This window comes from Anas acuta, chromosome 1 (genome assembly GCF_963932015.1).
Source record: "Anas acuta chromosome 1, bAnaAcu1.1, whole genome shotgun sequence".
Taxonomy (NCBI): Eukaryota; Metazoa; Chordata; class Aves; order Anseriformes; family Anatidae; genus Anas; species Anas acuta.
This window is the reverse complement of record NC_088979.1, coordinates 20,126,449-20,152,768: the sequence shown is the minus strand read 5'-3', so window position 1 is coordinate 20,152,768 and position 26,320 is coordinate 20,126,449. Positions and strand designations below refer to the sequence as shown.

The 26,320-nt window shown below is 35.0% G+C and overlaps 1 protein-coding gene across 6 annotated transcripts in view; it reads right to left on the bottom strand.

Annotated features, from left to right (window-relative positions):
• The window catches only part of SGCG (sarcoglycan gamma), a 136,511-nt gene that overhangs the window by 24,869 nt on the left and 85,322 nt on the right, over positions 1 to 26,320 (bottom strand). For 5 of the 6 annotated variants that reach the window (XM_068671628.1, XM_068671639.1, XM_068671618.1 and 2 more), the window contains 3 exons: positions 24,276 to 24,377; positions 21,041 to 21,128; positions 6,093 to 6,212 (listed from right to left, as the gene is read on the bottom strand). In XM_068671628.1, coding sequence (XP_068527729.1) covers positions 6,093 to 6,212; positions 21,041 to 21,128; positions 24,276 to 24,377 — 310 coding nt within the window. The remainder of the gene's footprint in view (positions 1 to 6,092; positions 6,213 to 21,040; positions 21,129 to 24,275; positions 24,378 to 26,320) is intronic. The other variant, XM_068671661.1, reaches the window with a different exon arrangement.

Genomic DNA, 26,320 nt, shown 5'->3' with positions numbered 1-26,320 from the left:
GATAGCACATTTACCTTTCAGTGCAATAATCAGGTGATAAAAGGTAAGTGGAGCCTACAAAACAATAAAAAAAATGACTTCAAAAGGAAAAGACTTGTGTCTGTAACTCAACTCATGAGTTTTATCTTCACATTAGACATCACCTGCATGGACAGACTCTGAAAAGCCCTACTCTGTGCTCTGCCTGATTGTCATTTAATTTCTCTGTCATCTTCAGAAATCCATAAAATTGCCATAGCTCATCATCTATTTGTAGTTTCAAAACTGATTAAAAGTGGAATTAAAGGTTTTAAGTATGGATGTTTGGATCAGTGGCTTCAGGAGAAAACATAAGAAATTTAATTGCTCTCTTTCCCATACATACTTAGCTGATAGTCAAGAAACTGAGGTATCAGTATGAAAGGTGAACAGAAAATACTAAGGTTGTCTAGCAGATTAAACACCATCTTCTGTAGTTCTTGCACTGTTTTTGTATGCAGTAAAGCACTGGGTATGACATTATTAAATGCATTTATATCTTTGAATTGTAAATGAGATGACAAGCTTGGTTGATAAAGATAATAGTACGGGCGTAATAAACTTTCATAGGTATTTACTTTGATGCCACATCACATTTTGATTAAGAGATTAGTGCAACACAAATCAGCCTGGAATGCATTACATGAATTAAAATGGGCTGAAAGGTCTTAAACATAATTGCAAACAGAGAGCCATGAATGAATGGATGTATTACTAGTGGGGCCAAATGTGGTATAACATTTTATCATGGACTTGGAACAACAAAAAAAGATAATTTCAGTTGACACAGACACTGTGAAAGAGGAGATAGGAGTGAAAAGGACAAGTCACTAATAAAGGGATATCTCTGTTTAGCAAATGGGACTTTATCAGGTCAGCAATTTTTAAGCTGACCTATCTATACATGAGCTCCCTATTCAATTATTTAAGTTAAACTAACTTGTCTAGTCTAGTAATATTTTCTGGCCCTGAATGCTTTGCTTTGGCAACATTCCTAAACTTTATTACTCAGAAATCTACTTCTTTTGTAATTAAAATTCAGAATGTCCTACTGACCCTTGAGCTTAGTTTTAAAGCCACCCTCAAAACTAGATGTGGAGCTTGCTCAGAAGTGGGCTAGCAGGCTTCTGGGGGCTTCTTACAGCACACAAGGGATGCCACATACCAAAGGTGCCCTCATGATATCTTGCTACCGAATATGCAGAGCACTGCAAGACTAGTTAGAAAGTGCTTAGAGAAGAGGAGGAAACTCTTCTTTCTCACAGACTTTTCTCATTTCACTCTGGGACCTGATTATGAACAGCCTTTTGTATTTCTTCTACAGTGCCTTTTACACATAAGTTCACATTTGACAATATAAAAATGAATAGTGTTTCCTTGCATTTGAGATGTAGCTTGATAAGATTATAAAAGACATTGTACGACCTACTTATCAGGCATGAAAGGGATGGGAGCTGATAAATCAGGTGCCTCTTCTAGCCCACTTTTACATTCCTATCAAGGTTTGGTCTTGCTGTGATTAAGATGACCAGATATTCACAGAGAGATGTCAGAAAGAGGAGCCTGGCAAAACTGACTGGAGGAGGGGAGCAATCATCTATAGGGAGATTTCTGAGGCCTGAGTGCAATCACAGAAGCATAGAATCACAAAATGGTTTGGGCTGGAAGGGACCTTAAAGACCATTTAATTCCAACACCCTGCCATGGGCAGGGACACCTCCCACTATTATGTTTGCTGAAATCTTGTTTGAAAAATAAACAGATCCTTTTTCAAGGATGTGCTTCTGTCTCTTGCTCTGGCATGACAGGTCTAAGCACCACCATGGCTCAGAAACAAGGCAGAGAGACACACAAACTCCCTAGAGAAGCCCAACTGTATCACTAATTCTCAGCCTGTGCAAACCAAGAACAATGGAGATAGTTCTAAAAACCATCAACCATAGCATTTTAATTAAAAATAATCTTTCCAATAGACTTTATATAACAGCATTATCATCGAAGCATTCCCTCCTCACTGGAGAAGACAGAAGCCCACACTTGGCAGTGAGCAACTTTGAGGAGCTCACCTTCTGTTTCTCCTTTTGAAGGAGAACCATGAAAAAGGAAGAAATGAGAACATGGGGCCACAGGCAGAGCTTCACATTGCTAGTGGACACAAAGAGTGCTCTTTTTCAGCTATCTCCTTATGTTGTGCACATAACTTTTGCATGGCATTACAGAGCACTGTCTTGGGTTGTAGGATTGCAGGCCTGAAGTTTCCCAGGCCACAGAAGGAAATTCAGATCATGTCTCCCATTTCCTAAGTGCCCTAACTAATAGATTTTGAAAAAAAAAAAAAAAGAAAAAAAAAAGAAGAAAAGAGCCCTCTTAGGTGTGTGCTTCCAGGACACCCTGCTCTGAAAGACAGGTGAATGGTAATAGAGATAGTACTACTTGCATGGGAACAGGAGCTAAAGGAAAAAAGCCAATGTGAAATACCACTTTAAATATTCTAGAGAGAAAGGTATTAAAGGGGCATGTGTGCGTAAGAGGGAATAAGAAGGTTTATTTATACATTCTAGAGCTGTCATTTCCAAGAAAGTTTAAAATGTTACCTTCCTGTGAGGAAAACTTCATCAAACAACATTAAGTTTTAGTCAGTATGACACACACACACAAAAAATCACTTCATGGCAAAAGTTTTTGGAAAATGGCCCTAAACTGATCTCTTGCCTACCTTAACTACTTTATCTTTTAAACTGTAAAGGAGTCTTAAATTATTTTATAAATATTACTGCATTTGCTATATATATAGAATGTTGTTTATAAATATTATTTAATCCTAAAATGCACAAGAACAAGATACTCATTTTCTAAGGAGAGGATTTTAATGAGAAGACTGAAGCCGGAAGGTTTAATTAACACCCTCCCCACACACACTATCAAGCAAGGTCTATCTGCCTCTTAAAGTCTAACAGCAGAATGTTTATTCATATACTAAAATTGTCACATACTTAACATAGCTTGTGAGCAGAAACATTTCAATTAAACACACATCTTCACATTGAGCTTCAGTGTTAGCTACTCAAACTGAAAACCTTTCCACACAGAACTAGAAAACCACTGACTATAATTAGCAAACACTAAAAGATTATGAAGGACAGGCAGGCAGAACAAGTAGTAGACTGGATAAAGTGTGATATAATACTGATTGCCTCTGCATTGCCAACTTTTCCGCAAAAAGAGTGGAGGATAAGCAACTTCATTCTATTAATTTCTTATGTTCCATTATTCTCATCATCAAAATATTACCCTTTACTATAGTCGTGATACATAAAGCACTTTTTAAAATGTTTTTTGTCAGTAGTTGAGACCATTTTGGACCACTCCTCCCACAGCCTGTAGCACTGCACGGGGTTGTTGTGCCCCAAGTGCAGGACCCGGAACTTGGCCTTGTTGAATCTCATACAGCCCATCAGTCCAGCCTATCCAGATTCCTCTGCACAGCCTTCCTACTCTCAAGCAGATTAAAGCTTGCATTTAACTTGGTGTTGTCTGCAAACTAACTGAGGGTGCACTCAAGGCCCTCATCCAGATTATTGATAAAGACATCGAAGAGAACTGGCCCCAGTACTGAGCCCTGAGGGACACCACTAGTGATCGGCCTCCATCTGGATTAAACTTCATTTACCAATTTACTCTTTGGTCCCAGTCACCTAGCCAGTTTTTAACCCAACAAAGTGTACACCCATCCAAGCAGACAGCTTCTTCAGGAGAATGGAATGGGGAATGATGTCAAAAACCTTACTGAAGTCTAGGTAGACCATATCCACAGCCTTTTCCTCGTCCACTGAGCATGTCACCTTGTTGTAGAAGGAGCTCAAGTTCGTAAAGCAGGACCTGCCTTTCATAAACCCATGCTGACTGGGCTGGATCACCTGTTTGTCTTGTAAGTGCTGTATGATGGCACTCAAGATAGTCTGCTCCAAGAGCTTCCCCAGCACCAAGGTCAGGCTGACAGTAGTAGGAGGACCTGTAGTTCCCCAGGTCCTCCTTCCAGCCCTTCTTGTAGATGGGTGTCACATTTGCTAGCTGCCATTTGATTGGGACCTCCCCTGACAGCCAGGACTAATGCTAAATGATGGAAAGTGGCTTGGTGAGCACTTCCGCTGGCCCTTAGTACCCTTGAGCGGATCTTATCTGCCCCTATGGTCTTGCATACATCTATGTAGTTTAGCTGGTTGCTATCCATTTCCTATTTTTTCCAAATTAGGAAATGCTAACATTTTCAAATTGTTGGAAAATGACAATTCCTGATGTGTTGGGTTGGATTAGATTTGCATTTTTCCTGAAATAGTATACATCACAGACACTGGTTCTCTGCTGTACTATATTTTAGTTAAAAACTGCCAAATTTTCTCATGAATTGTTACTGGGCTTTTCATAATTCATGTAACAATGAGAAGTAAAATCAAATAGCTCACCATATTGTACAAAAAACCCTGCAAAATATTCTTCATGTATTTTAAGCCTGTTGCAGTCCTATTGTATGAACTTTTCAAAATTAATTTGACACAGATCTTTCTATGAAAAATGTTTAAAAAAATTATCTCAGTACTCAAAGTATTACTAATTTATCCTTTATGGTAATAGTATCATTTAAATCACAATTCTAACAAATGGTTTTAAAGCATAGTAGGCATGAATATCCTTTCAATTCTGTTAATTTTACACTGAAATAACCTTACTGACTTTAATGGATTTATTTTTGAATTGTACTACAGTATAAAAAAGAAACAGGCAATGTGCCTTTCTACAATATCTGCTAAAGTAAACAATTATCCTTGCAGTCCAAAGATTAATATTGGACATGTCAGAATACATGTTTTAGCATAGCAATTTCACCTTGTGTATGAATGATTTTTACTTACTTTGAGCAGAGATAGACCTTTTCCAAATCAGTTAACAATTATGCAGTTTTTCATATCTTTGTTAAACATGCTTTTCTATTAAAGTTTAGCATCCCTTGGGCAAACAATAATCATTTGATATGGTTTCCTGGTTAAACAAAGTTGTAATTTCAATTAGGTTAAAAAGTAAAAAACTTAAGATAAGACCCTCAGGTGTAAACAAAATTCATTAACACATTCTTCATAACTTTGGCTTTGAAACATTAATTGTGTACTTACTATCAAATTTGTAGTTTTGCACAGTGAAATAATATGAATTGATCCATTAAAATTAAGAGCTCAGTATTTCAGAGGACCGATAATTAGCAAAAGTTAACATGATAGTTGCAATCATTTTAAAAATAGCAAAAACGTAATTGAAATCCAGCTACAGGATAATTTCAGTATTTCCTTTGATGGAGTCTTCCAGTTAAAGAGAAATCACACCTTGACATATCTGTTTTAATGCAACCTTACACCTGGAAAATGAAGGTTGACTTTATCAGGTCATATAAAAGGAAACAGCTTTTCATGCGATAACTTTGACATCTTACTTTGTAAATGAGTACTTTGGTGATTTGCAGAAATAGCCTAAAGCAAACTTGTCTTCTGACAGATGACATTTTAAATACACTATAAATACCATCCCATGGCATATGTGCTACACATAGAGCAGAAATACATTGGCTTTCACTTTGAAAGAAAAAGTCGTATAAAATATCAGAGTCTAAAAAGTTTTCACAAATAAACATTAATTTTCAAAAATTAAGTTTTCACAAATAAACCTTAATACAACTGGTTTCTCAAATAGAAATACGTAAGACTTTTCCACCTTCAATTAACAGTATGCTCCAGAAATTTTAAGTAATTAAAAAAAAGAAAACCCACATAAATACAGTTCCAATCACTACTTGTATTTGTTTTAAGTAAAATACATACATACAAAATGCATATGTATTTATACATACATATTATTACTTTTTTGTTAACACTTATGATTATTTACTGAAAAAGGTCACGATACCTTCAGATATCTATTTTCTAATGAGGTAAACCCAGCATTTTTCACAATGGTTTATTTAAAATGCCATTTTGTTGTGTTTTTTCTTGCGACAATCAGTTGGACATTTCTTAAACTTTACAAACCTGTGACTCGAAGTTTATCTGTGCCAATTACAACCTCATTTTCATCCACTGTAAAAAGTGGCTTGCCATCCTTTGAGTTGATCTGAAATTGCTGACCATGAAATTCTACCATTTTAGGACCTGCAAAGCACAAGCAGAATAATGGAATAATTACATGAGCTTTCTTCAGGTTTCTATGTAAATTGCTAACCATTCAAACTATGGTCTTAATTTAGTGACTCACTTAAGTACATTAAAGATCTTGAAGCAGATATTCCAAGGACAGTGGCCCTAGAAGTACTGAAATTGGCTAAGTGTATTTACATGTTCTGATCCGTTGTTCAAAACTGTGCCTGGAGTAATGCTTTCAGGTTGGGTTTCCAAGAGGGAATTTAGGAAATCCCTCACAAATTGATCAAGACAAACATTCACATTCTTGGTGCTGAAGTTGCTAAGATTCCTTGATCTATATGAATACATAAGGTCTTCCTTTTTTTTTTTTTTTAAAAAAACATAAAAATTAATTATCAGAGTCTTTGCAGCATCATCCCTTTTGATTAGAGAGTCTCAAATGCTTTAAAATCCCCTGTAAGGCCTGGATCCTCAGTTCTCCGTAACAAATGCCAGTTTAGCTCCACATATCTAACAAATATCACTGATCATGTTCTTAGATGATTTTAAAAAAGCTGAGGGAGTATTTTCAATTGGATCTGGAACTCCAGAAATTAATATCATGTGCATGAGTCTTTGCATATCACCAGATCCAAAATTCAGTAAAAAACTCTGTTCTACAGTTTTCTTTTTGAGTAAATATATGCCAAGCCCTTAACGTTCCTCATTTTAAACAATTAGATCAATTAAAAATTCACATCACGTAAGTTTGAGTATCTGTTTGATAGAGTCATCTAATTTTATGTTCAGAATTAAAATTATAGATAATGGTCAAAGTGCTTAAGATTCCCTTTTTTAATTAAGGGAATTCACAGAACATCCACAGGACGACAAGCACTGAGATGTTTCATTTCCTTGCAGGAACATAGACATTAAATACCTTCTGGGTAGTAATTCTCAAAGGAACTAGGAGTTTTTGACAGATCTTAGGTTAAAATGGCATTAGGTAGCTGCTTAATATAGCAATGAAATAAATTCAGACATTTCCTATAATTTCCATGGCAGCTGATGCAAGAGATACATACCATAAGGTACTACATAAATTGCTACTGCTTCATTCAGTAGATGCAAACAATTACTTTTAATTACTTAAAATGCATAGAAAGGATTATACAGGCCACAAGAACGTAAACCAATAAAAAACAATACTGACTCAACTTGAAAATGGTCAGAATAGAGGGCTGAATTCATACATTGTACACTGCTGTACTCAGGCACAATCTTACTGTTCTCTGGTTCTTCTCAACAGCTCCTCCAAAGCACATGGCTTGATTTCTGAGAGTTGTATCGCAAAAATACAGAAAATATCTTTGTTCAGAGAAAAGGTGTTACTCAGAGTCCTTTTTCTTTTTTTTTTGTGGAAAAACAAAAAAACAAAACAACAAAAAAAAAAAAACACAAAGGAGTTCCAGGTAAATGAAACAAGGATGGTTCCCTATCAATGCTTTCCTAAAAAATACTGGTTGTTTTATTACTCGTGATCCTGTCCAGTGGGAGTAATGTAGTTACTGATCATTTATGTAGTGTGGGTAGATCCTTTGTTTATACAACAAAGTCAAAGGCCTAAGTAAACTGGCAATTATTATCTTTAATTGGTGCTGCAATGTCTGGTTCCTCCTTTCTTCCTTTCTTTCATCCAACACCAGAATTACAGTGTTTAGCATGACTATTATGGGATACACAAATCAAAGCCTTTCTTGTCTGACATGATTCAGGTTGGTGATTCAGGCACATTGAGGCACATCTTTTTGGTGGGATGGATTTAGGAGCAATTCTCAGTCACTTTTGTTATAGAAGTTGTATACAGTATAGAAAAGAAGGTATTTTTTGAGCCTTTACTTCCTCCATAGGAAAGAAACCCATGAGTCCAGTTTCTGTGGTCAATATGCTAGCTGCAGAACTGATAGAGAAAAGCTGCACTTAACACCATGTCTTCTGATCCTGCTCATTGTCCAAGCTCATTCTAAGAAGCATGCAATTACAACATCTACTACACTAGACTCAGCAGATGAGATAGAAATGTGAATGCTGATTCTGTAAGGCTCTGACAAGGTTAAGTATTTTTCTTTTCAGTATTGTCAATATTTTGGAGGTCTGGCATGCCAGAAGCAAATATAGTTATATTGCCATAGAATATTTATTGCTTAAAACAATGAATAGCTGAGTGAGGATCCTGAAAATTTACATTTTAGGCATATGTAATTTAGAGTAAAGTAGGTGCTCAAGGCCTTCTACAGATTCAGTTCTAACCTGTAAAGTTTTATAGTATGGGTAATCTTTAAAATACTCATTAGAAACTGCTGTAACTGTATTAGAACTATTATGTAAACCTGCAAAAAATGTGCAGGAATATCTCTAAAAAACCAACAGATCAGACATGTATAGTATTAAGTTATATTTCATTGTTAAGTATTTACACATGATCACTGGAAAATACTTTAGTATGATGAAGACACTGTATGTTTACAGGGAATGCCATCTACTGATTTCCTTGGTACAAGGGCAATTAGCCTTGATAATAAATTGCTGGCTGGAATAGTGGTACTTCTGCTCTTTCCTTTTCAGCACCTTGGTAGATACAGAAGTTTTCACTGCTTATAAATCACCAGGGAAAGAAAAAAGTAGATTTGAAAGAACTGAAGAAGTGTGGCATGATTTGCACCAGACCTAACTTGATCTCGTCTATGAGTACATTTATCTTATTGATTTGCTAATTCGCTGAGTCTATTTCACAAGCAATCTTGTCAAAGGAAGATTTTTCATGTCTCTCCTAACAGGAATAGGAAAGAACTAGCTCAAACAGAATTAATCGATTAATTTAATTTGTACACCTGCATGTTTCTAGAAAATTGACATCTTTTTTGTTAATTGGATCGTTATGGAATGCAGATTAATTCGCAGAGAGATGTGACATGACACAAGAAAGAAGTTATAAGATGGAGGAGCTGTTTTAACTATTTGAATTTATGATGAATACATATATATTATATAGCATTTACATACCTTGGACTGAATTCTGATTTCTCTCACCTAACCAGAGTAAAAGGTATAGTTGACATAAACATATGCTTAGCAGACTGACTTTGTCTGCTGTTCTATCTATTTAATGCAAATTTCAGGCACAGTGTCCATAATGAACATCATACTGATACAACTGCGGCTGCAGTATTTACTATTTTAATTAATCTGGCCCATGTATACAGTGACCACAGTTCCAACAATAATAGGAAAAAGGTTGGGATTCTGTCTTTCCACTCCCAGCTTTTTTTTTTTTTCTTTTAACATTACACCAAATAATAATATTCCTGGGCTCTCCTCTTTTCTTCTACTCAATTAATATCTAATTATTCTGGGCAAAGCAATATATCTTTAGCAGTAGGAACTGAAGGAGTACTACTCTAAAATAATGAGACGTGGGAAAAACAGAAAAATCTACTTAGAAGAGGAACAAGAGGAATAACAGCATGTGTAGAGAAGTGCTCATCCTGAATGAGCTGTAAGTTCTAACAAACTAATGAGTACATCTACGCCAATAAATTAGAGAAAAGCCAAGGTAGAGGAGACACTGCCAATTTCTGCTACTCTAGTAGCATGATCCTTGGCAAAGTCTAGACCTGTACTACACAGTGACTTGCTGACAATGCATAGACGGGTGCTGTTCCTCACAGGCAGGATGGATGAAGCTCTCCAGCTCTGGAGGAAAGTGGGTTTAGCTGTATAATGAGAGTTGTGACTTGCCATCGGCCCCGGGGGCAAACTGTGGGTCCTGGCCTGTTTTAGTTGATAATTTATGCATAACCTATCTCTACCTGTAAAACACGTTCACATGTTAATCATGCAGTGAATTACTCATTAAAGCATCCAGGGATTGTATTGCTTAAGAGTTGTATTGGTGCCTATTGCTCTTATCTTTTTTCTTCTGATCAAGTTACAAGAATCTGAACAATGAATTTAAGCATGTGGAGGGGCAGTTAGGTAGTATGTAGATGGGTGCATTCTATTCCCATTACATTTTAAAGCTGAACTTAAATAAGAAAAAAAAACACAACAAGCACTGAAAGTACTCACTGTACATTATATATTTTTCAAAGGGGTATTAACTGGTGGCTGTTTGAAACACCAACTCATAGACTTGCTTAAGCTGGCTTTGCATCTGTATTTCTCTCCTGATAAATTCTGGTCCTTGCACAGTTGACTAAATCTTTAACAAAAACCTTTAGGTTCATGGTTTTGTCAACACAAATGCCCCTGCAAAGTTGGATGAGGACTGTCCCATGGATAATCCCCATTATCAAAGAATGGTATGAAAAAAAAAAAAAGACTTATTTTAAGTCTTTAAATGGAATGCCAGGGTAAATTAATTCAAGCATGTTTCTTTTGTGTTAGAGATGAGACAGCTCATGTGTGGAATAAATTTCAAAAAACAAAAATAGGCTTTTAAAGAAATGGAAATACATTTACGTAACCAAAAGTAGCCATTAATTTCTCCCAGCTGTATGTTGCAATACACATGCAGCAGCTATACTGCAATAACAATAATTGTATCATGATTCATTTTCAGCTCATAAACAGCAGCTTAATTCAATATCTGAAACTTTAATCTCCTGCTTCCTAAATGTATTTTGTTTAGCACCATAGTATCCTAACTACATGTAAGTCAGTTAATACTATATAATTGTGCTTCCTGATAAAATCCTACAGTCAAAAATGTAACATGACAGAACATAGGTTATAAAGAACGTTTGAACTGTTTTCCCATTTCTGCAAGAGGTGCCACAAGAACTTCCAGGTCAATAGGTTATTCTTGTTAATTAGGATGACTAATATTTGTCCATTGTTTCTTTATACTTCCTCCTTTAACAATGTGCAGTTCTGATGCAGACCTCAGATGTGATCATCACATCACATCACATCACATCACATCACATCACATCACATCACATCACATCACATCACATCACATCACATCACATCACATAGCTCTTGACACTGAGGATGACAGTTTAAATGATGAAAAATGGTTTTAAAAACAATTGACCTGTTGCCCTTTAATAAATGTATTTCTTCTAAGGCGTGTGATCTTCCAATGTTTCCTGTAGTGTTTTGCCATAAATCCCTGCAAATAGGCACACTGCTAAGCAGTCTCCCTTTTTGTTTCCCCTCCTCACTCTTGATTGCCCTAGGTAGTTTTCCACAGAAGCAAAGTCTTTTGTTGAGTGATTCCAGTTCAGTAGTTACTTCCCTTCTACTGTTACCAGATCTTTGAGTTCCAGTCCAATACAAATGTAGGACAAAATAGTGAAGAATATATATATATATAAGAATATAAAATAGTGAAGAAGAATATTTTTGTCAAAAATAGGGTCTGCTGTCTCATATGTACACACAAAGACTTAACATCAGTCACATTGGTAACATATAGGCAAAGTCTTCAAACTTCTGCCAAGTATCAAGCTCTTCTAGTATGTCTTTCGATCTTTCAGAAGAAAAGAATTTTAATCACTTATTTAATTTCAGATCTTTTCTTTTCTTAGGCTCTTCTACCATCCATCATTTTTTTATTCCTTATGGCTGTCACCCAGTCTGTATGCTTCCCTCTTCTCCTACTACCTAGAATCATTGAAGTTTTGAATATAAGCCAAAATCCTGAGTACTTTGGGGTACTACTATGCAATTTCATTTTTTTTAGTTATTTTTTTATTATATTAAAGCACCTTACTTAAAATAAGTTCTCATTAAAAGTGTATTAAAAATGCAATACTCCTACAGATTCAGTTCTAGTTCTATGAGTAATACAATACCAATAAATGTAAAGCCATTACTTTTAGAAGCATAAAATTAATCAGATTTTCATATGGAATTGTATAGAAGTGCTGGCTCATCTCTTATTAGAACAAATGCATTATTACAAAGTATATAAAGCACATTGCATATATACGCTTTATCTCCATATCATATATCCCTCATCACCTTTAAAAACATCTCTGACATCTCTGGCTGCTCCTCTTTCCTTTTTTTTTTTTTTTTTTTTCTTCTCAGTTCTCCTTTTATGTAATGGATTCAACAGTCTGTGCCTTTGCAGGCCAAAGTAAAGATGCACTATTGTCAGCACTTCTTATACATTGTTGTTCCCTACAGTTGAACACAAGTCTAGAGATCTTTGAAAATCTAGTACTGAACAACCAATGCAGACACTGATAATAAATTACACCAGCAACCCAATCTTGTATTAGGTGTTTAGGTGGCAATGCTTTTCAGAGAATCACAGAATTATAGGGGTTGGAAGGGACCTCAAGAGATCATTGGGTCCATCCCTCCTGCCAAAGCAGGTTTCCTAGAGCAGGTTGCTTAGGCAGGTGTCCAGACGGGCCTTGAATATCTCCAGAGAAGGAGACTCCACAACTTTCCTGGGCAGCCTGTCCCAGTGCTCTGTCACCCTTACCATGAAGAAGTTCTTTCTCATGTTGGTGCGGAACTTCTTGTGCTCTATCTTGTGGCCATTGCCCCTTGTCTTGTCCCCACAAACCACTGAAAAGAGGTTGGCCCAATCCCTCTGTCTCCCACACTTCAGGTATTTGTAAACATTGACAAGATCCCCTCTCATTCTTCTTTTCTCCAGGCTGAACAGGCCCAGGTCCCCCAGTTTTTTCTCATAGGGAAGATGTTCCAGGCCCCGTATCATCTTTGTGACACTCCGCTGGACTCTTTCTAGGTGATCCCTGTCTTTTTTTGTAATGGGGAGCCCAGAACTGGACACAATACTCCAGATGAGGCCTGACCACAGCAGAGTAGAGGGGGAGGATCACCGCCCTTGACCTGCTGGCCACACTCCTTTTAATGCATGCCAGGATCCCATTGGACTGCTTGGCCACGAGGGCACACTGCTGGCTCATGGTCAACCTGTCGTCCACTCTCTGCATGATTTTGCTAACTAAATGTTTTTATACATCTGAGCATTATCTTTATAAAATAGTATCTATAAATATTAAAAAATAAAAACATGAAATGCTTGATTTTAAAAATGATTATTGCTTGTAGAAACCATAGCAGGGATAGACAATCATGTTCCTCACACAGTTACTTGACCAAAAGGCTATGGTGTCACCTTTTCTGAGCCTCTCATTCCTCAGTAAACACTTTATCCTACTTTACAAAGAATACTTGATAGTTTAATTTTAGTAAGTCCTTTATTCTTTAATACTGTTAAAGAATACTTCTGTTTAATAATATCTTCTATTTAATGGATAATTGTATTACCTCTTCTTACTCTCATTATTTTTTTTTTTTTAAAAAGAAGATATGGGTTTATTTTCATAAGATTGACCCCAGACCTACATTTTAGGAACATTTTACAAATGTCTACTGGATCTGGGCAGAAGACTCAATGTGAAACCAGTTAAAGAGGTGGGACATGACTCAATTGCCTAAGCATAGCTGTTTTGTGCCATTATGTATACTTTGGTGCCTAGTCTTCAGCTTATTTTAGCTGCCCTGCAGTATCTAAGACTCGAAGTGCTTGGAGATCTGTCCTGGGATCTGTAAGTGACCTGAACCCTTGAAGAGTGCCAGCCAAAGACTGGACAAGACAGAACCATAGAAGAATCTAAGTCAGAAGGCACATCTGCAGGTCACCTCATATAACTGCCTACTTATAGCAGGACCAGCTTGGTTGGAAGTTAGCTGAAGGTGCTCAGGGTCTTTTTCAAGTGGAATTATACATCTTTAAGTACAGGGAGTCAGCAGTCTCCCCGAGCAACCTGTTCCAGTGCTTAGCCATTTTAAAAGTGGTATTTCCCCCATTTCCATCCAGTTACATTTTACCATGTCACAACTGTTGCCTCTTGCCCTTTTTCTGTGCATTTTTCTATGTGTTTCTGAGAAGAGTACAGCTACACCCTAGCAGGAATGAGAAGCCCACCTTAAGCCCTCTTTTCTGTAGCTTAAAAAATGCACCCTCTTAAGCTTCTTATATTTCATGTGCTCCCAATGCCTGATCACGTTAATGTGAGACTCCCCGTGGGAGTCTCCCCAATTGGCTGATAGGAGGCTGATAGGAGGGGGTGAATTTTAATGCCATATTCCAGATCCAGATGTAAACTCCCAGGAGTGGGATAATGCAACCCAATATGCTATTAGCCCTTACTGCCACAAGGGTACGCTACAGACACATGTTCAAGTAGTTCACCAGGATGGGAGGGTTCTTTTACTACAGAGCTACTACTGCCGAAAGATAGAGAATATATATATATATATTTAGCATTAAGAAGAAAGTACTGTTATACTTTATATGAATAGCTTGAATGTACTTAATTATCCAAATTATATAATAGATTTTAGTCGTAATAAATTTCAGCCATTTTAAGTTAACCTTTATGAAGTCATCTAGTGTTAACCAATTTCAATAATTCATTCTTTATTACTTTAAAGGAAGAAGGTACAAGAACTAATTCCTTACTTTTGGTGTTATTACCTTCAAATTTTGCTCCCAAGATCTGTGTTAATGCTCACTACAAAATATGAACCAAAATATGTTGTTTGGGATTGTAAATTTACTGAAGACTGCAAAAGTCGAGAAGGATATTAAGTATTTTATAATTCCTTTTTCTTCAACTATTTTGAATTCCTTACTCCCATTGAAATAAAGGGGTTAGTGGATGGGGGAGCTACTAAGATAAGTAATTGCACTCTGGTAAGAGCTTGGTATCCACAACCTAGGTCTTTTTCTATATAATATTTCACATAAAAATGATTTCCCAGATGTTAGTTTCTTTTCAGAGCTAAACCAGGTTGACTTACATGCATACTACTTTTCTCTTCTAGACACAATTAAAACAGATACGACAGCACTGGACTCAAATCCCCTTGGACAGGTTAAATTTCTCCTTTACGGTGATGTTGGCATATTTAAGCAAGTTAGCAATGTACCTAACTACCTGATTAATTTGTAGAGGACTTTTATAGTCTGGTTTAAGTCAGCGTTGCTGATTCTGAACATCTTCACATATTTCTTTATAAAGACTATCATGTTTGGGACCAACATGTGAATCTGCTATGGTAAGCACCTTACTATACATAGTACTATCTATCAATGATATTTTTGGCAGAAGAAGATACTGTTCGTTTGAGTTTAAATATTAAACCGTGGCTGTGATGACCAAATTTGTATTTTCACAATAAAGTTTTCATGGTGATACGATTAGCTAACTATCCCTTAAATGCATATTGATTACCACTTACTATTTCTTGTTATTTTTAAAATACTTTTCAAAGTTACACCCATTTAAATACAAAATGTTGTCACAAATGTCTAATAGCGTATATATTTAATTTAGAACAGAAACACATCTGCCATGGATTAAAACAGGAAATCAGAAAAAAATTTAGCAGCCACCTGTCATTGCCTAAATTTTGCCTGAGTCAACTAAGCTTTACTTTTAAATAAAACTAGAATGTATGCCTTGATATGATCAGATTCATTGGTAGCTAAACTCTTATATCCCTGGGGGTAAAAATCCCTACTTTCATCCTTTTGGAACAAATAATGTAAGTTCTTGATCATAGGAAGACTTAATCACCTTAAAAATGCTTCAGTTAAATTTGCAATTTATCTTTCTATTAATTACTCCTATGTTGTATCTTTCCTTCTTATAACCCAGCTGGACAGCAATTAAAGTTGTGCAAATAATCATCTTCCTGCAGTACAAAGATCTTCAAGAAATATGTTCTGGCTTTTATCTTAAAGATAAGAAAGAACTTATTTGGACAAAAATGAAGTTTTTAATGAAAGCCTTATGGGAAAAGTAAGGAAGGAAAAGCTAAATGATTTTACAATGCTATTAATTAAGTCAAGTTTATAAAACTGGCTTCAGGGTTTTCCCTGTAAAAACACCACCAAACTCTTCTTACATACATCATGCTTCATTAACACCGTTTTCTTCCTATTATGTCTCTAACGAAAAAAACACTATCATTTGAGAATGAAATATCAAAATGCTGATAAGAAGAACAGTAATGGCTTGACACTGGAAAGTAGTAGTTTACAGATGGCAATTAATGCTAATGAAGAAATATATTAGGTACTAACACTTAACTGCTTCCTCAGAATGTTGCTCCTCTCTGAAAAAAAAAGAGGTAAGATGGCTCTCATTTAAGAGCTTCTTAGAATGTGATGGACATGAAAATAGTCAATAGGCAGAATTTTGACTGTAATTTTGTTTTCAGACTGCATAAACCATTTTGACATTTACCATATTCCCATGCTTTCTGAGTGGTGCTGATTCCATGTTTCAAAGTGTAAAACAGCTTCATAACACAGGTATCTAAATAAATTCTCTCTAGTTTACTTTAAAGTGAACTCCTCACCTGAAGCTACTGATGTCACCATTACTTGGTGTAAATAATTGAACGAGGAGAAGGACCAGTAGTCCACTGTACTCGAATCTGTTCTCACAGGCCCTGAAAGACTTTGGAAGCTCCTTTCCTTTGTGTCATTAACCCTGAAAAAAGCCATCAAAATTCAGTCTTTTGGAGCCTGAAGCCTCCTTATATGATACTTGAAAAATAAATCTTTTCAAAAACTGGCCATACTTTTAATTAAAGATGAGTTGGAAAGCATGCTGCTCTTCAGCCACTTTCTTAATATTCAGCTCCTAATATATTGCAATGCCACCGCAAATTTATGACTGTTGTATTAATCTGCTAGTAGGCTGTGTATGTAAGCATATCTTTACTTAACTGCAGCATCATTTACTATTTGATACAAATGTTGCTCTTAAATACTTGGTCATCAATTCTATAGGCTATACATTTTAAATATATATTATACATACTAAAATTCATTATTGAAAAAGTTTGCCCATTTTTTACACTATTTTCCTTTATTATAAAGAAGAGTTTTGATTGAATCAAAGGTGCTACATTTTTATTTTAGGATTGAATAAGGCTTTGAAGTGATGAGAATGGAGGTCTTAGAGATGATAGTTAGCAGCCTTCTTCAACTGCTTGGATTATCAAAGAAAGTTCAGGATATTTCAGTTTTTAAGGTTGATAAACGAGCTGTGATAATGAGAACTTTTGAGGCTTATTCGTGATGTTAAAGATATATATATATATACTAATGAAAAAAAGTTACCATCTATTTTGTGGACATCCTTGACTTGCCTATAAGGCATCTCTCTCTATTGCTTTCTTAATTCCCTCTGACTGACTATCAATCCTATACTTTCACAAACATGTGCCTTGCCTAGATTCTTTCCTTTCTCTCTGTTGGTCAACATCCTTCTTCTAAGCCCCATTTCTCCCATAATTGTTCCAAAATAAATAATCTCCCCACATTCTCTGAACTAAATGTCCCATTTTCTTTTTTTTTTTTTTTTTTTAATGTAATTTAGTAATTAGTTTTCGTTTCCTTCCTTCCTTCCTTGGTCACATATGAGTTACATGTAGTGCTTAGTGATATGGTTTAGTGGAGAACTGTTTAGTGCTAGGTCAGAGGCTGGACTAGGTGATCTTGAAGGTTTCTCCCAACCTAAATGATTCTGCGATTCTGTGTGATTCTGTGAGTTTTAAATGATTTTAATGAGTACCTCGGACAAAATGGGATATCTCTGCCATCCAGAGGGATACTGAAGACAAGAGTAAAGCACAGAAGTGGTGATTTTTTTTAGTTACAATCCCTATTACTTTGAAAATACTATCTTCTTGACAGACAGTTAAATGTATCTGCATTCACAGAGGCTTCTAAAAGCAGTGCGATTATGGAACACAGTCCAAAACACAGCAAGCTCTACATACAGCGCTTATAAAGAACTACAATGTTCACAAAACTTCTCCAAGTGGTTTGTCATGCAGCTAAACTTAAGAGCATGTAGCAACTTTAAAACAAGAGCATCAATAGTAGAAGTTGCTCACATTTGAAGATATTTTAGCATAGCTGTAATTCATGAGAGAAACTTCGTTCGTTCTTGAATAATACATGCCTGTTATCCTCATGTGCCGAATTCCATAGAAACTCCTCAGGTGAAGACTTGTTTCACATCCCTCTTGCGAATTACTTCTATTGAAGACTGGGTATTTGAATCACTCTTAATAAGTTATTAAAATATTTTAACAGATCACTTAAATCACAGTCTTCTGTAAGTTAAAATGTGTTTTCATGATGATCTGATGAGTGACACTATATTATATTGTCATCTTTGAAATAATCTTTATCTATATAACCACATCATAATGGCAACTATTCATATTTATAAGATGAACTGAGTATTAAGAGATAACTTCAGCATGCTGGCAACTGTGAAAGGCATTAATTCTTTAGCAATGTCTTGTGCATATGAAGTAAATTACCCACACACCTGTTTTTCACTCTTTTTTTATAAGAGAACATCATCTTGCATGTATTTTGACCAGCTAGGGATGACTAAAAATATCAAATAATTTATAGATGGTCATTTAATCCAATAAGCTGTAACTTGCCCCAGTCACTGTTGCTTGACCATATCTTTAGGTATTAACAGAGCTCTTTACTCAATTAATTTTTACTGGTCTTTCAACACTTTATTAGTCTAAAATTAGTATTGTTTAATATTAGTAATATTTCATGTTAGTATTTACAATGCTACCAATTATCCCAGACATCATTTAAGACCAATTATTAATGAATTGAATAAATAGAATTGGCAGTCAAACAGAGATTACTTAGACGTGAATGTATTTTAAGTAATATGTAAATGCATTTTCAGCACTTACTCTTGATGTAGTTCTGATTTTCCCATGCTCAAATCATTATCACACCCTCTTAAATATTTTTTGTAGTAGCTTTAAAAGAGCAAGCCAAAGTGCTGTCAGAACTTCCCCGCTTCAGTGTTGAATCTGAGTTGCTTTAAAACACAGACCACTTTTAAGAGGCTGGAGATGCAGGTCTTCCACTCTAAACTCTCCTCCTTCCTCATAGTTTCCTCATATATTGCCTAAGCCAGATAAAGCCTGTCTGGACAACATGAAGTATCGGGTTTTCCTTTGGGAATGGGTTAAAGATCATAAGATGTAACAATACTGACTTGCACATTAATGGGAATGAGGCCAGGAGAACCAGGTGATTAAAATCAGAGAAACAGAATTAAACTACCATTAAGGAAGGCAAATACTAAATATGGATAGTACTTGCTATAAATCAGTCACTATGGCCAAGTCTGTTTCTATCCAGCAGAACATTCCCCTCTAAATAACACAGTCCCTATATGATATTGGTTCGTATTGACCATTCCCAGTCAATCAAGTCTGGTTTACAAGTGCTCTTTGATCCAGATATCTCTAACTCTACAGAACAGATAAGTTTAACTTTCTGTGTATTTAAGAAGGCACATTCCCATGCGTTCTCCATACCATTCTTTGTTAATGATCTCAGAAGAAAGCCTCTGTGGTTACTGGGAAGGGGAAAAGAGGAAATTAAAAGAGAGAGGTCTGAGGTTTTTTTTCTTTTGGCTGGCACAATAATTAAAATACCTCTCCTTTCAGTAAAATATGTAATTTAACTACTTTCAGCACTGCAGCCTCTTCATTAAGAAGAAAGATAAACTATGGATGACTATCTCAGATAGAGATCATTTAAGGATGTCAATTACAGTACAGGTGCCAAACACTAAATGAGCAATGCAGTAACAACACTCTTCAGTGCCTATATTTTTTCCCCCACAATGCTTCTTAAGTCTTCATGCAGAAACGACTGTCTGAAGTGATGCACCTTACTCCTGCCAGTATGTCATGTTTCTGGCTTGAAATAAGGAGGTGCCTTTTTTCCATATGGCATAGTCCCATAAGCACATTGTGAATATACTAAAATATGATAACAGAATTGAGTTCAGCAGAAATCTGAGCATTTCTTTTCATTTTCATGCAAAAGCACCAATTAATGATGGGGTCACTCATCTGACTAGTGTCTAAACTCAATTCAGGGCCCAGTATTCATGAACATATGTACAGCACACCTTTCCTATTAGCAGTTCTAGGTAATACAGGCTGGACACAGCCTGTCAAACAATTCATCAGGCTTTCAGGTTACTGTCTGACATGATTTTACTTCTAAGTTTCAAATTGGGCAGGAATCAGGTTGGACAAATTAATGTGATGATAAATGATCTGTTCTGTGGCTCACCCTTCCCAAAGGGCCTCCTGAGAACTTCTCATAGGCAGGATGGGGACCTGACCACAGCACAACAGTATATCTGGTCCCATGATGGGAATCCGCAAACAGACAAAATCAATAGCATATGTTACACATAATGGAAATTTTAACCATGTAATATGTACTGTTTTGGTCATGTGGTCACTGTATTGTTACCTATTGCAAAGTAGCTTAATGGCTGTATCAATAATATGAAACTAAAAGTACTGTACATTTCAAACCCTTCATTATTATCAAAATGAGATATGAGTTCCACTACTGTGATTTGATAAATATTTATGAGCATTTTTAAGAGGAATGATTCAGATCCTTATAATTAGCTTGAATGACCAAAAAAAAAAAAAAAAAGAGAAAACATTTAAAGGCCAAATTGGGATTAATTAGTGACCTTTCCTGCATAACTGCAATAAAGAAGTGCTTTAAATATGTATGTAATTAATGCTTAAGTGAGAAATGGAAATATACTGTTGCTACTTATTAAGTGGCAGCTGCACTATGTAAATGTGGCCATAACAGTATAAAAAAAATCACATTTAACTTTTTGTATTCTCCAAGGTCCTTAGAAATATTTGTTAAATCCAAAAACAGTGAACAAGGAAATATTACTTAGACTTACCCACGTTTAATCTGCCTGTAACTTCTCCATTTGAATTGCGAGCATTCACAGTCACATTGTGAGTAGACTGAAGAAGCAGTGATGAGTCCTGAAGTATGGAGAAAAAACAGTAGATTCAGTTGAATACTTAGAACTGTAACAATTTTCAAAATTTGGTCTGGGGTATATATTAACTCAGTCACTGAAAGAGCTCTGCAGTTACAAAACCATCCACAGATGTCATCAAATAATTTGGGCAAATACCTTTGATTATTTCAAGTATATCAGATTTAAAATAGGAAACCAATTATAGAGAATATTTCAAGTGGCCAAAATCTATGTTACTGGCCCACTGAATATGGTTGTTAATATTTTATCTTTTAAAAAGATTAATGCTTTAGTGTTAGATTAACTACTTTTCTATACATAAATTGAGGCTTCCTACAAGGCAATGGCCATATTATCAGGAAATATATGATACAAAGAGAGTATTAAAAAGCTGTCTGTTTGTGACCTCAGAGGGGATCCTCATCCCTAGTTTCTAACTATTTGAATACTGTAAAATATCAGTCTCTTTCAAATATATTGCATCTGGTACCTCTTCTGGACTCAAGCCAGCATGTTGAAAGGCTAATGCCTGAAAATCACTCCCAAATCACGTTCTCATTGTAATCTAATATACAAGTTAACCTGAGAGTTTTGAATATATTTTATACAAAGATTTTTGCTATAAACACTTTCCTAGAAACTGTGGTAAAAGCAATAAACAGTTTGGAATACGACTTACACCTTTTTGTTAAAATGGATGTCTTACAAGTAGAAAGATAGGCTATCTCAAAAGAAGTCACTAACTAAGCAAAATAAATGAATATCATTTTATAAATTACATCAGATAGAAATTATAAATTGTTCTTGTTGACTTATAACAGTCAGTGAAGATCAGATAAATACATTACATTTAAGTGCGTGTTCTAAATGACCCACAAATCTGGGCATCCCTGGTAAACTTATTTTGACTGCTATTGGTTGATTTCAAAAATAATTTACTGATTTGTAATGTTAATTTGAAGTGTGAATAAACTATATTCTAAATCTGCAGCTGCCACATGTGTTGTTGACTAATTAAAGCCTAGTAACATATTTGTAAATGCTCAACTTTTATCTTGTTATGAATATGTATAAGCTAAAATGCAATGGTATTGCCCACAACTCTGTGTTGGCATAACAAAAGCATAAAGTTGTAATAGGCTCCAGAGATGATACACAGCGAGTAGATTTTCTGCTATATATTTTCTTAGCACTTTGGAGGCCTCATTAGGTGAGAAAAGCTGTTAGGAGACTACAAGCAGAAAACACTTAAGGCAAGGAAGAAAGCTGCTGTGATAGCCTAATTCTCTAACAGGCAAACTTAGAAAAAGAAGTCATAACAAATAAGCAATTTTATGAGAGTAAATATATTGAATGACACTTAGGAGATCAAGCTACAGGCAATTAAACCTCTCTAGAGGCTTATATTCAATAGAGTTCAAATGTTTCAAAAACAAGCATGGAAACAAATAAACAAAACCCTGATGAATGATCAGTTCATAGGGGGCAGAGCCATCCAGCAGCCTCAAGGCTCTAATTAATACATGCTACTAATGATCACAATGGGTCATTAGATAGATGGGTGTATATTAGATGCCACTACACATCTTCCTTCCTATATGGTACTAAAGGTATTAAGAGGAATATTTAAAAAAAGTTCAAAGGGTAGCTGAACATTGCATGCCTATTTTTCTGTGCAGTGAGCTACTAAGTATTAGCTATGTTGCTTTGAAAAAGTTACATGTTTTATCAGATAAAAAAAAAATCAAGATAAATTCAATTTAAGCACATAAATACAGTTTACACTGCCTATGGGGCAGAAAAGAACACAGCATAAGAAATAAAATGAAACTACAGTTTTAGTAACAGCATCTCTCTGTCTAAATAAGAGCTGTTCCTGCTACTGGAAAAAATTACTGCAGAAAGAAAGAAGGAAGTCTTAATAAAGTATGTTGGCATTGCTTGAATTTCAGTCATTGAACATTATAATGACCTAATCCTAAATCCTATGTCAACCATGTTATCTGATAAATTTATTTACCTTTTCTTTTGCCATAGCAATACAAATGCTAACTTTTTCTTTAGTTTCAGAAAAGTCTAATACCTGGCTATTCTTTCTATTGAAGTAGTAAGGATGATTATGAAGTAATGAAAGAGTCAAAGCTGGCTTTTACTCTCATTGAGTATTGCTTCATCCTGTGAAATGTCCAATTGGTTGATGATACTGCTCATAAAATATTTTGTGAGTTTGTATGACAGAAGATAGCTCCAAAAACTATTTTTTTTTGTTGACAAGAAACAGATATTGCTCAAAAAAAAATAAAAATCCACCTGCTTCAGAACTCACCTGCATAATTCAAAACCAATTCAGATTCTATCTTCATCAAAACTCAGTACTTTAATAGAAATCTTCCATACTATACCTACTATTCCATACTATGCATACTATTAATGTTGTTTTAAAGTTAAACTGCTTATGAAATACTTCCTTTGACCATTTTTTTTAACCTCAATAATACTAATAAAATTTTTGGTATATATAAAATTCAATCTGAAATATTTCCATTAAGTCTTGTTGGTTTTACATACACATATATAAAGGTGTCATGCACTTAATTCTGCTGTCCTAGAGTGATAAAAATTGAACCTAATATAGAAATTATAACTTTTCCTACAGCATCCACTAATTTTAGAGATATTTACACAGTTCTGTAAGCTTATACATTCTGTAATGTATGAATAAACAAAACAAGCAATTTCACAGGGAAGCATACATAAAAATATTCTAAATAAAAATAATTTAAAACTTTCTATACATTCTTAAAAGCATTGCTTATGCACATCATCTTTCTTAATTCCTTTTTAAGCAATTTTAAGCATATGCCTAAAAGAAAAATGTTATAGTATCTGAACATTGACCTAACGACCCTGCTTGTAAAATATTTATTATATTTTTGCATACTTCAATACAATATATATATATCTACAAAAATACTACACACATGCAAAACTGTGAGTGCATAATATATATAAAAATACATGTCCATATATCTACATTATACATATATACATATTTTTCCGCCTGACAGGTGCCGAGACTTAACCTAAATTCAACTGCTCATAAGTGCATTAATTTTATTTCAGTATTTTTGTAAGATTAATTACTTACCACTCTAGAATGTATTTCTTTGGCATAAAGAGGGAATAAGAATTCTGATTCCCCTTCTAGACGAAGGCCTTCTTTTGTAACACGTAGATGTCCCATTCCAGTCTGAGGAGAAGAAGCAAGAAGTATGTGCATTTTAGTATTGTTGCCATATTTCTCTTTTGTTCATTTCAGAAACTGAAAATGTCCAGAGCTGTCTGCCTAACCTCTATTTATAAAGATACCCACACTAATGCATTTAATTTTTTGTGAATTCCTCACTTATATCGAGAACATTTTTCTTTAATAAATCGTAGCTTTCAAGAAAAATTAGTAATTTTTTTTGTTTGTTTGTTTTTTTTTAAGGGAAAAATACAATATTACATTCATTATCTTAAAAGGAAGTGCATTTGTATTGCTTGTGCTGAAATACCTTTTGTACTTCTAAAAATCATGAAAAATAGTTTTACACACAAATGCTCAAAAAACAAACCTTATGGTCATATCTCAAGATTTATTCTATCAGCATTCACACAGAATGCAACACTTCTAAGCCCATTGAAGGGACAAAGGGAGATTTATATTTGTTTCCATTTTCAATAATGTGAGTGCATAATACATATCAAAATACATATCCATATATCTACATTATACATATATACATATTTTTCCCCCTGACAGGTGCCGAGACTTAACCTAAATTCAACTGCTCATAAGTGCAGTTCTTTTTAATAGTTTTTCTTTCTTGGGTTCATTCTTTTCCTCCTCTGATCGTAGGCTCAGGCTCTTCCTCTCACACTATCATATTACTTTCTCCCTCACCCGCGTGCTAGTTTTTGACCTCATTCTCTTAGTCTCTTTCTCACAATTGTAGCCCAGTTCCACCTTCCACACTTTCAACCCATTTTAAACTTTTCTTTCTTTTACCATTATCACAGCATTGATAATGTGAAAAATGAATCTGGAAATACTACATTAAGTAAATCAGAGGACTTTTAAGCTTCAGCCAAAGGACATTTCTCACAGGTATTTAGATAATTTATAAAGGATTTGCCCCCTGCACCACCAATATAGAGCGAGAAAAAAGCTGAAAAAAGTACTACAACCCTTACAGCTCAGCCACAGACAAAATTATTCCAAGTCCAAGCTGCCTCAAGCTACAAGAAATAGGTGGCAGAGCTAAATAAAAACAATAAATCCAAAAACTATTTCTGTTCCAAATATTTTTCAGGCTGTTCTCCATGTAAGGAGAGAAGAGGTAATAGATGACAGGCCACAGATCAATAACCTATTCAGCTAATTAATTAAAAAAAGCATTTTTTACCACTGGAAAAAAATGTAGCTTTAGCTGTAATTATTTTCCAATATAGCATGTCCTCTCCAATGAAATGATATATTTTATATATAAAAAGTTAAATAACTTCTAACCAGACTACGTTGAAAAACTTTTTTTTTTTTTTTTTAAACAGGCTTAAAGAAAGATGAAGAGAAACAAACTTTGCTTAAATTCCATAAGGTGGGAAATCCTCATGTCAGCAGTTCATTCTGCTGGAGAGTACCACTACGATTCCTCCTTGGTATGCGTTTATTTAAGGAAAGAGGCTTTTAGAATAGCTATCCATGGAATCTGTTACTTTGTGTCAAGTATTTTACAGCTTTGAAATAGATCTGACTTTTCTCAGTACACTAGATAAAATTTCTGAAGTCTAGACCATTGCAAAGCTTTTTAAAAAGTAGCTAGAATACATATCAGGAGTCTAAACTAAACTAATACCTGTGATGAATCCCCTATGTAATCCCCCTATGTAACCTTAATAACGATTTCTAGACACCACTGAATGATTCAGGTATGTATTTTTTTAGTGAAGACTATAGACTATTTTTTCTAACCTGTAACATAAAACAGAGATAATTTCAACACTATAAAAACACACAGATTTTAAAACAAACAGAGGTTTTAAGACGAACACTTTTGAAAAATATAAGAAAAATCATGATATTCTAGAGAAATACTGGTAGTAGATGTCTGTCATTTAGTTAAATAAATTAAGGATCTGATTATCTGTTCT